At 56.8% G+C, this 10,696-nt stretch overlaps 1 protein-coding gene and 1 pseudogene across 5 annotated transcripts in view; both read left to right on the top strand.

Annotated features, from left to right (window-relative positions):
• LOC138996400 (E3 ubiquitin-protein ligase TRIM38-like) overlaps positions 1-10,696 on the top strand; it is a 45,470-nt gene that overhangs the window by 33,263 nt on the left and 1,511 nt on the right. Inside the window, exons 1-7 of one of the 5 annotated variants that reach the window (XM_070397610.1) lie at positions 984-1,060; positions 1,838-2,008; positions 2,903-3,451; positions 5,305-5,400; positions 6,120-6,350; positions 8,981-9,003; positions 9,087-9,199. In XM_070397610.1, coding sequence (XP_070253711.1) covers positions 3,020-3,451; positions 5,305-5,400; positions 6,120-6,350; positions 8,981-9,003; positions 9,087-9,199 — 895 coding nt within the window. In that variant the 5' untranslated portion in view covers positions 984-1,060; positions 1,838-2,008; positions 2,903-3,019. Of the gene's footprint in view, positions 1-974; positions 1,061-1,837; positions 2,009-2,818; positions 3,452-5,304; positions 5,401-6,119; positions 6,351-8,980; positions 9,004-9,086; positions 9,200-10,696 lie in introns of those variants that run through there. The other 4 variants (XM_070397609.1, XM_070397612.1, XM_070397611.1 and 1 more) reach the window with 4 other exon arrangements.
• LOC138995769 (polyadenylate-binding protein-interacting protein 1 pseudogene) lies at positions 9,275-10,547 on the top strand (annotated as a pseudogene).

Genomic DNA, 10,696 nt, shown 5'->3' with positions numbered 1-10,696 from the left:
TGTTTGTGGAGCGAAAATATCAACGTCGCTCAGTGGACAGAGCGTCGGCCTGTGGACCTAACGGCCTCGGGTTGGATTCCCGGTCAAGGGCACGAACCTCGGTCCATGTGTCTCTCTCGTGGACGTTTCTCTCTCTCCCCCCTCTTCTCCCTCCTCCCTTCCACTCTCTCTAAAAAATCGATGGAAAATCGTCCTCAAGTGAGGATTGGGAAATAAAAACAGTAAGTCCAGGTTGGGTAGACAGTCCTTTATAAAAAAATATGTTTTTATTGATTTCAGAGAGGAAGGGAGAGAGAGAGAGAAACATCAATGATGAGAATCATCCATTGGCTGCCCCTGCACGCTCCCCACTGGGGACCAAGCTTGCAACCTGGGCATGTGACCAGGAATGGAACTGTGAGCTCTTGGCTTGTAGGTAGGTTGATGATCAGCCCTTGACACAGGGGCTGGGCCCTGCAGTCCCTTTACTCTAAGTGCCGCCCCCTCGGTGGCCTGGGGCCTCCCATGGCTCCCGGCTCCCAGCTGGGTGCTGACTGGTGGAGATGCTGACCAGTGTCTGACCCTGCAGAGCGACACTGAGGGGGAGAATGAGGGCAGAGGTCACCAGCCCTTTCCACCGCCCCCTTCAGAGCAGTGATGAAAGAATAGGGACCTAAAAAATAGAAAAAATAAAATAACATCCGCCCAGAAGCTGACGGTCCCCGAGTGGGTTGGTCGGTGGCCATGGCAGGAAGAGCTGCAGTCGGGCCTGTGGGCTGAGCCCCTCCCCGACCTCAGAGGCTCCTGCTGGCCCAGAGCCCAGGTCCCGTGAGGACTTGTCCCCTTTCCCTGTGGCTGTAGAAGAAGGACTTTGACCCACCTCTCCCTGCCCTGCCAGGCCCAGCCCATCCATGTGCAAACCCTTAGGGCCATTTCCTGGTTTCCTCCCCAAACCCAGCAGGGCCCGCCCCCCACCGCAGGCAGTTTCATTTTCACTTGAATCCCGCCAAGGACCTGGGAAGTGGCTGCTCCAGGTGACTCCCTCCAGCCCCGCCAGCGTGTGGCCTCAGTGTTTGCCCAGGTACTGGGGAGGGTCCGGGCGGGTCTCCCAGGTAGGATTGTGACACCTGGTGTGTGGACAGGAGGGGGTGCGGTGGGGGGCCTGGGTGGCAGCGAGGAGCGTGTGTCAGACACCAGGGCCTCTAGTCTCTGTCCCTCCAGGCCCTGACCCGCAGCCCTTACCTGAGTTCGCTTTCCCTTCCACCAAACTCCAAGCTGATCCAACCTCAGGAGATCCGGGTGCGAGGCGGGGGGAGTGGAGGCCGGGACAGGCCCCCGGGGCCCCTGGAGGGCAGGTCCTGTGCTGGGGACACAGCCCAGCCACAGAGGACCCCAGTGTGTCCCCGGGAAATCACCGCCCGGGAGGGACTCTGAGCAGAAACGCTCTGTGGCTCCGGAGGCCGCCTGGTTACAGAGGAAGAGGGTCCAGTGGTCTCAGGGATTCCTGGTTGTGTTCCCTCCATTGTCAGGTCCCAGGAAGGTCCATCTGCAACCTGCCCGCCTCCCTCCACTCCCAGGAGGGCAGGCCTGGCTCTCCAGGAGCTGCAGCCCCGGGCCAGGGTCCCAGGGTCCCTCCTTCGCTCTCTGGTTCCTGGGTCCTCCCTGGAGGACCTTGGGGTCTTGTCTTCCCATTTGCTCCCCCTCCCCTCGTCCCCCAGGGTTGCAGGGGCCTGGAACTTCTCCTGGGAGACAGTCCTGGCTGGAGGAGAGAGGTCACCTGACTGGGCCTCCAGGACCCGCCCCTCTGCCCAGCCCAGGCCTTTCCTTTATTTAAAAAGAATATTTGTATTGATTTCAGACAGGAAGGGAGAGGGAGAGAGAGAAACACCGATGATGTTTCTCCTGCACGCCCCCCACTGGGGTTCAAGCCTCTAAGCCAGGCCTGTGCGCTGACCGGGAATGGAGCCATGACCTCCTGGTCCAAAGGCTGACGCTAAACCACTGAGCCAGCCGGCTGGACGCCTCTCAGGTGAGGGAGGCCTGGAGGGACTCACTGGGTCTCAGGTGCCGTGTTTACCTCGGGTTCATCCTGGGTGGGTTTCCCTGGAGGAGATTTTTTCTATTGTTTCTTCCAGAGAAAGGAAGGGAGGGCGGCTGGAGCGGGAGAGAGAGAGAGAGAGAGAGAGAGAGAGAGAGACCTCGGGATGGAACCCGGGACACATCGGTGCGCAGTGGACGCTCTAACTACTGAGCCCACTGCCCAGCCTTCCTTCTCTGTGGGGGGCAGTCGGGGGAAAGGCTGGGGGTGCGGAGGCCCAGCAGGTCCACAGTCGCTGCTTCAATGGAATCTTCCTGAACCATCCAGTTCCTTAAGTTGCAAAGAAACGGTCCTGGAACCAGTTATTCCGATTATCCCTCATGTTCCTCAGGTGGGAGAGTCCCCCAGGCCCTCACTGGGTCCCTGGGGGCATCCCGCCTCGCTCTCGCCCTCCCTGTGTCTGGGCTCCAACACCAGCTTCCCCGGATGGATGGTCTCTATTGGGGCTTCCTGCAGCCCCCGGTGGCCATGAATCAATGGAAATGTGACCAGTCCTACCTGGTGCGGCTCAGTGGAGAGAGCCTTGGCCTGTGGACTGAAGGGTCCTGGGTTCGATTGCGGTCAAGGGCACGTACCTGGGCTGTGGGTTCCATCTCTGGCCCTGGTCGGAGTGCATGTGGGAGGCAACCCATGGCTGTGTGTCTCTCTGCCTCCCCCCTCCCCACCACTCTCTCTAAAAATCAATGGAGAAACATCCTGGGGTGAGGCTACATCTGCACGTTAAATTCTGTTTCATTTCAGTGAAGGGACTCGGGGTCCCCACCCTAGTCCACAGCACAGCTGTACTCTCTGCAGCGTCCACACTTCAGACTTTTCTCCCTCCAGATAAGACCTCAAGGCCCGTGAGGCCTGGCAGCCGGGCGCCCAGAGGAAGCTCGGGGTGGGTGTGCCGCCTCCGCTGTGGGAGCCTCTGGGTCCGGCATTGCAGGTTCCGGCAGAGGCATGGCGTCGGCCTCCGCCAGCAAGAAGATGCGGGAGGAGGCCACCTGCTCCATCTGCCTGCACCTGATGGCCGAGCCTGTGAGCATCAGCTGCGGCCACAGCTACTGCCAGGCCTGCCTCCTGGGCTTCATGAGCCTGAAGTCCTCTCAGCGGAGCCAGAGGGACACCAAGACCTTCTCCTGCCCCCAGTGCCGGGCTCCCTTCCGGAAAGGCAGCCTGAGGCCCATCAAGCAGCTGGGTAGCCTCATTGCCGCCCTCCGGGAGCAGGAGCAGGAGCTGTCCTGCCAGGAGCTGTCCTGCCAGGAGCATGGGGAGCGGCTGCACCTCTTCTGCGAGGACGAGGGCCAGCTTATCTGCTGGCGCTGTGAGCGCGATGGGCGGCACAAGGGCCACAACACGGCGCTCGTGGAGGACGCGGGCCCTGGCTACAGGGTGAGTGCCCCCTCGTGCGCCCCGAGACCCCCCTTATCCAGCCCAGTGACCCCTCCTGCACCCCGAGACCCCCCTCATCCAGCCCAGTGCCCCCTCGGATGCCAATACCCCCATCATCCAGCCCGGAGGCCAAGGTTGGGACCCTGAATTCTAGCTTTCCTCGTGTGGTTCTTTCTTCCAGCAGGAGGTAGGGTGGGGGGTGGTAAGTGGGGGAGAAGAGAGGGGCGGGAAGGTTGAGGGTGGGTCCTCCCTGAGTCAAGTCCTGCCTGTCCAGCCCCACCTTCCCCGGACAGTCAGACTTATGTAGGTCCCGGCTGCGATGAACTGGTCCCAGCTCCAGTGCGCCATGTGCTCCAACCCACACATGCATGGTGTTTTGTTTTGTTTGATAATCCTCACCTGACGCTATTTTCCCACTGATTTTTAGAGGGAATGGAAGGAAGGGGGATAGAGAAAGAGAAACATCGATCTGAGAGAGACATGGATTGGTTGCTTCCTGTAGGCGCCGCGACCAGGGCCAGGAAACGGCAGCCGAGGTTCATGCCTTTGACTGGTATGGTACCGGGCTGAGGCTCTAGCCACTGACCCCGACCAGCCAGGGCCGCACCTGCACGTTTTATCTCCTCTCGGGTGCATGTGATGAGACGGTGCCGTGTGCAGGGGCGCGTGGGGGAGTGAAAGCACAGGGACCAGGAGCCACCTCGTGGGCGGCCTGCCATCCAGTAGGGAAGACGCACCAGCGGAAGGACTGCCCGGCCTCCATGGCCTGGAGGGTGCGAAGGGGGACCCGGGTGCGGGTGGTCTCGGGGAGCCTTCCCAGAGGTGAGTCCTGAAGGAGCCTGAACACTAAACATGCGGCCCGGCCAGCGTGGATCAGTGGTTGAGGATCGAGCTACGACCCAGGAGGTCCCCATTGGATTCTTGGTCGGGGCACACGTCCAGGTTGTGGCTCGCTCCATAGTAGGGGATGATCTGGAGGGAGAAGATCCATGATTCTCTCTCATCAATGATGTTTCTCTCTCTCTCTCTCTGAAAATAATAACAATATATGCATACTAGAGGCCCAGTGCACGAAATCTGTGCATTGGGGGTGGGGTTTCCTTCAGCCCAGCCTGCATCCTCTCCAATCTGGGAACCCTTGAGGGATGCCCGATTGCTCCAGGGATGGAGCCTAAACGGGCAGTCAGGCATTCCTCTCACAATCCAGGACTGTGGGCTCCCAACCACTCGCCTGCCTGATGGCCTGATCACCCCCTAACCACTTCTCTGCCAGCCAGATTGACGTCTAAGTGTTCCCCTGCAGGCCTGGTTGCCCCCAATTGCCCTCCCCTGCAGTCCATCTAGTGTGTTGGAGGAATGGTCAATTTTCATACTGGTCACGACCAATTTGCATATCAAGGCTAATTAGCATATCATCTCTTATTGTGTTGGCGTGATGGTCAATTTGCATACTGGTTGTGACTAGTTAGCATATTAGGTCAAAACTAATTAGCATATCCAGTCGTGACTGTGGCATTGTGACCAATTTGCATATTACCCTTTTATTAGTATAGATTTTTAAAAATAAAAAAAAGTTAACGGTATGTAGGAGTGCTGAGAAAAGAGAGGGCTCTCCTGTGAGAGGGCCCACAGCAAACGCACAGCCAGGGGGCGGGGCGTGTAGGGGAAGGCAGGTGTCACCGAGCCTTCCAATCAGCTCAGTCTAGGTCCCCCACAGGGTGTCCTGGCCATTAGCCAAGAGGAGGGTCAGGGTGACAGGGACAGAGAGAGCCCCGGGCACTGACATCCAGGTTCTTCCCATCAGAGGGAGAAGGGAGATGTGGTCAGCAAGGGTCACTCCATTTATCCTCCAGGAAAAGCTCCAGGAAGCGGTGAGGAAACTGAGGCAGCTGGAAGAGGAATGCACGAACCAGAAAGCTTTCACGGCGACGCAGATCGCCCAGTGGAAGGTGAGAATGGGGGCCCTCGCCTTGGCCGCTGGAGGGCACCCCCCTGGGCTCAGGTGCAGTCCCCCCAGTCGGGCGTGTGCAGGAGGCAACAGTCCATGTCTCTCTCACATTGACGTTCCTCTCTCTCTCCCCACCTCCCTCCCTGCCACTCCCCTCTCTCTAACAATCAATGGAGAGAATATCTTGGATGAGGATTATCGACAACAACAGCAAAAAGAACAGGGATTTCTTGGTGTCAAGCTCTGTCTGTCCTGGCGCTTAGGCATAGGGTCTGATCGGGCCAAGCACAGTGATGGTGTCACTGAACCAGAGCAGCAGGTGGAGCCCCGAGAAGAAGCCATTGTCCTCCTTGTCCCCATCGATGAGAGCTCATCCCCTCCCCCCCTCCTTCCAGCAGGAAATGGCCAGGAGGCCAGTGCCTGTCGGAGCCGCAGAATCACATGCCTGTTTACCCAGAGCCGTCCCCACTGGGTTTCCAACTTTCTTTCTTTTTATACTTTATTTTATATTTGTATTTATGTCAGAGAGGAAGGGAGAGAGATAGAAACATCCAAGAGGAGAATCATAGATGGCTGCCTCCTGCACGCCCCCCACTGGGGATGGAGCCTGAAACCTGGCCTGTGTCCTGACCGGGAATCCAATGTGACCTCCTGGGTCACAGGTGGACGCTCAACCACTGAGCCCCGCCGGCCGGGCTGAGCGTCCTCTCTTGACTGTAGGAGAAGATAGAGGCTCAGAGACAGAAAATCCAGGCGGACTTCCACAACCTGCACAGCTTCCTGAGGGAGGAGGAGAGGTCGTACCTGTGGAGACTGGAGAGCGAGGCACAGCGCACTCTGCAGAGACTGAGGGTCAGTGAGGCCGACCTGGGGCAGCAGGGCCAGGAGCTCCAGAGCCACATCCGGGAGCTGGAGGAGCGATGCCAGGGCTCTGCCCAGAAGGTGCTGCAGGTGAGGCTGAGCCCTGGGAGGACCCCAAGGGGGCGGGTCCTGAGCTCCTGAAGGGGAATTGGGGGGTTGGGGGTCGTGGGAACAGAGGACTGCCTGCCTCGTTCAGCGGTGGCACATCAGTTTGGGGGATTCAAAGGCAGATTTCTCTTATTCTTATTTAGTCATTTTGTTAATCCTCATTCCAGGATATTGTTCCTTTGGTTTTAGAGAGAGTGGAAGGGAGAGGGAGAGACAGAGAGAGAAACGTGGATGGGAGAGGGACACATTGATTGGTTACCTCCCACAGGTGACCAGCTCTAGGCCTGAGATCAAGCCTGCAACCAAGGCGTGTGCCCTTGACCTGAATTGAACTTGGGACCCTTCAGTCTACAGGCCGACGCTCTATCCACTGAGCTAAACAGGCTAGGGCATAAAGGCAAATTTATTTTATTTTTATTTCTTATCATTTTTTAACATGTTTTTTTTTAAATTTGATTTGAGAGAGGAAGGGAGAGGGAGAGAGAGATAGAAACATCAATGATGAGAAAGAATCATTGATCAGACCTGCAACCTGGACATGTGCCCTGACAGGGAATCATACCCTGACCTCCTGGTTCATAGGCTGATGCTCAACCACTGACCCACACCAGCTGGGCTAAGGCTATTTTTTTTAGAATATTGAACAGAATATAAAATCTACAATTCGGCTTCCACTGGTCTATAGCGCTCTATGTATAAATCAGAAAATTGTAATTTGGCTCAAAACTCCAGTGTTCTCAGTGGATAGAGCATCAGCCTTAGGACCGAAGGGTCCCGGGTTCCATTCTGGTCAAGGGCACGTACCTTGGTTGCAGGCTCCTCCCTGGTCCAGGCCGTGGTCAGGGCTTGTGCAGGAGGCAACCAGTCAATGTGTTTCTCTCCCATCAGTTTTTCTCTCTGTCTCTCCCTCTCCCTCCCACTCTTCCTAAAAATCAATGGAAAATTATCCTCGAGTGAGGATCAAGAAAATTGAAATCCCCCTGCAGGTCGAGGAGGTGGGTTCCTCGGCCGAACAGGCTCAGGGGATGGCTTCCGTTCCCACGTGCCTGTGTCCAGGGGCACAGAATCCTGAAGGTCATGTGATGGCGGGGACCAGGTGGGGCCGCCCCATGAGTGATGGGTGAGCCTGGGCTGATGGGCCCTCCTTCTGTTTATGGTAAATCATCGAGTGAGATACAACAGGCCTTAATGAGCCAATTAACTAGGAGTCATTTATTGTGTGGGGCCCAGAGGGAGGTGTCTCTTTCCAAATCTCCGAGCAACTCATACAGGAAGTTTCCGGTATTTATACCTTTTGAGCCTCTTTGTTTGCAGATATTCCAAAGGGCTCTCTGTGAGTTCATGTTACACACAGTTGTAACCTTGAATACATAATGAGTTTGTACATGCCATAATTATTATCAGTATTAGTCTATTACATTGGATGGCTAGTTTGCAAGGTCAGACAGGTAAGTTGATCTTTTTCTATTATTTGAACTAAAAACAAAGTTATTTTACAGAATAACAGACTGTCTTAAAGTGTCAGAGTTTATAATGACAGAGTTTACAGAACAAGGGATTATCTAACAACAGCAGAGAATTTTAACAGCAGTTTTCTATACAAAATGGAGGTTACTATGCTTCACTTTTAGCCTCAGGAAGGTGAACCTCCCCGGCCGCTGCTGGTCCCAGGCCCGGCTGGTGGAAGTAGAGGGCACCCCTCAGGGTGACCATGCCTCATGGCTGCCTCGCCCTCTGGGTCACTGTGGCTGCCACCTCAGGGCCCAGTCTGGGCGCCGTGCACCCACCCACCCCTGAGGCTTTGTGACAGGTGGCCTCTGGCAGGTGCGCTCTGAGGGAGGTGAGGCCAGAGGGAGCTTGCTGGGCTCCCCACCCCCCTAAGCAGCCGCAGGCTCCCCAGCACCTCAGCAAGGAGGGCGCCAGGCTCAGAGGCTGAGAGGTGTCCTGCTGAGCTGACCGTCCAGAGGCCAGAGTGGGGATCGTTGCCCGGGGTGTCCATCTGTTACCCAGAAACCCCCTGGTGGGCTCGGCTGCCTGTCGCTGTGTCCGGTCACCAAGGCAGGGTGAGTCCCATAAGGCGTTTACTGAGAAGGCGGCCCACCCAGCAGGCAGGGCGCTTACACCCATCGAGTCCTGTCTCCCAGCAGGCGCAGGGACAGGACTATAAAGGGGAAGGGGCTGGGTACTGTGTGCAGCCCTGGGGGTCTCAGCCGTCAGCTCTTGTCCTCAGTCCCCAGGCGAGGAGATGCTGTTGGTCAGATGGTGTTTTGGCTCCTGGTGGGTGGGCCTGACCCTGCTCATGGGTTCTGCTCACTGGCCTCACAGCTCAGTCACCTCCCCAGTCACTTCGCTCAGGGCTTGGGAAGGAAACTTAACAAAAACGTAACCCCTGTTCACATGTAAGAAACGTGCCCCTGTTCCCATAAGGGTGTGTGTCCTAAGATTTAAAAGAACAGGATTGCTCTTCAGAGTCATCCAGGTGCTCTCCCGACCAGGGTATAAGCCCCCATCCCATCCGAACCCAAGGCCGGGCCTGCCCTGTGCCTCTGGGAGGGAGCAGCAGCCCATCAGCCTGGTGTTCCCACACTCACCTGTGCCTTTGTTTCCCGCAGGACGTGAAGGGCGCCCTGAGCAGGTGAGTGCTGAAGGGAGGAGGAGGGGAGTGGGGTTAGGAGCCTCGGGGTGTCCCCTGAGCATCTCTGGCCTCTGCTCCCCCAGGAGCCAGGCTGTGCGGCTGGAGACACCGGAGGCCCTGTCCTTGGAGATTGAGACTGAGTGTGAGGTCCCCGAGCTCTACTTTGACCTGAGGAAACGTTTGAGGAGCCATCAAGGTAGGTGAGGGCGTTGCTAAGCCCCCAGGGGACCAAGCTCAGTGCAGCCTCCGCCCCCACGGGTCACGGGGACACATGGGAGGGTTTCTACTTTATGGTCACAACCCTGTGCTCCCATCGCTGGTCAGAAACAAGGCTCAGACTCCAGAGCACAGGCTGGTTTTCTCTCAAATAAACTGTGTTGGGAGTGGGGTTCGCCTCCAACCTCGACCCCGAAACCAACCCGGGGCCCACGGGTGCGTGGTCACGGCCCTCAGGAGCCCTTTGTGTGTCCGCACGGGAGGATCCTGGGAGGAAACCTGCAGCCACCCCTTCCCCACCCTCTGAAGGGACATTCTTGGAACAAACGAGACCCCAGCAGAACTGGGAGTCAGAGTCTCGGGGTAGTCATCGCTCCCCTGTGAATGCCCATGCTGTCTGCCAGCCCCCTGAATTCTACCCCTGAGGTTCTTCTAATCACCACGACCCTGGGAGGATGAGCCCCCTCTGTCCATATTCGTTGGGGATTTCTTGGACCATCTGACAGAGCAGCCTGGCAGTTGTGAAACTGACATGGAGCAGTTTGCAGAGACCCTGAGCGGCCGGGTCACCACGGACGAGGCTTTGCAAGAACTGGTGGGCCTCATCTATGAACAGGCCACGTCCGAGCCAAGGTTCCGCAGCGGGGGAGCTCGCCTGTGTGGTTACCTGTCCCGTCACCTGACCATTCGCTCACAGAGGGGCAGCTTCCGCCAAGCGCTCCTTCAAAGATGTCAGGCTGATTATGAGCCTAGAGATCAAGCTGCCAAGGGGGATGAAGCAGCTCGGAAACGATTCCATGGGTTCGTGCTCTTTCTGGGAGAACTTTATCTTCCGCTGGAGATCGAAGGGGATTATGGACAGGCTCACACAGCTGCTCTCCAGGGGTTGTTGGATGTCCTGCTTTCTCACTCTGTGGATGATAACTCAATTTGTGCAGTAAAATTCCTGGAGTTGACAGGGCCTGGGTTGGAACATGCCTGGAAGGGACAAGGAAGGATGGACATGGACAAAAGTATGGGGACAATTGCATACATCATCCTGGATGCGCCCTGAACTGTCGACGTGAGGCACACGCTCTTGAAGCTTGTAGAGCTCCAGACAAGTAACTGGGGGAGAGTCCATGCCACATCAGCATCCAAGAGAAGCAGCACCTGAGAATGATCCCAACTGTTTTGTGACGGAACCGCCATTGGGTCCAGCGGATGGTGTTCCTCTCCCTGCAGCTGATCCCGATGACCACGATTCAATCAGGAGTGACGTGAGGGCGGGAGGGGAGGGGGGAGGGGGAAGGACATATGTGATACTTTCAACAATCAAGATTTATTAAAAACAAAAAAGAGTGAGTTGAAGAGAAGACTCATTTTCCAGATTGTGAAGAAAATGGAGCAGGTGTGTCCGGGTGGTGACCGTACTTGGATGATATTGACGATGAGGTGGATCCAGGAGCTTATGCAGAGTTTTGTTTGGAACCAGAGC

The sequence above is a fragment of the Myotis yumanensis genome, unplaced genomic scaffold, assembly GCF_028538775.1.
Source record: "Myotis yumanensis isolate MYYU_CA2020_CCGP unplaced genomic scaffold, mMyoYum1.0.hap1 SCAF_17, whole genome shotgun sequence".
NCBI lineage: Eukaryota > Metazoa > Chordata > Mammalia > Chiroptera > Vespertilionidae > Myotis > Myotis yumanensis.
This window is presented reverse-complemented; position numbering and strand designations above follow the sequence as displayed.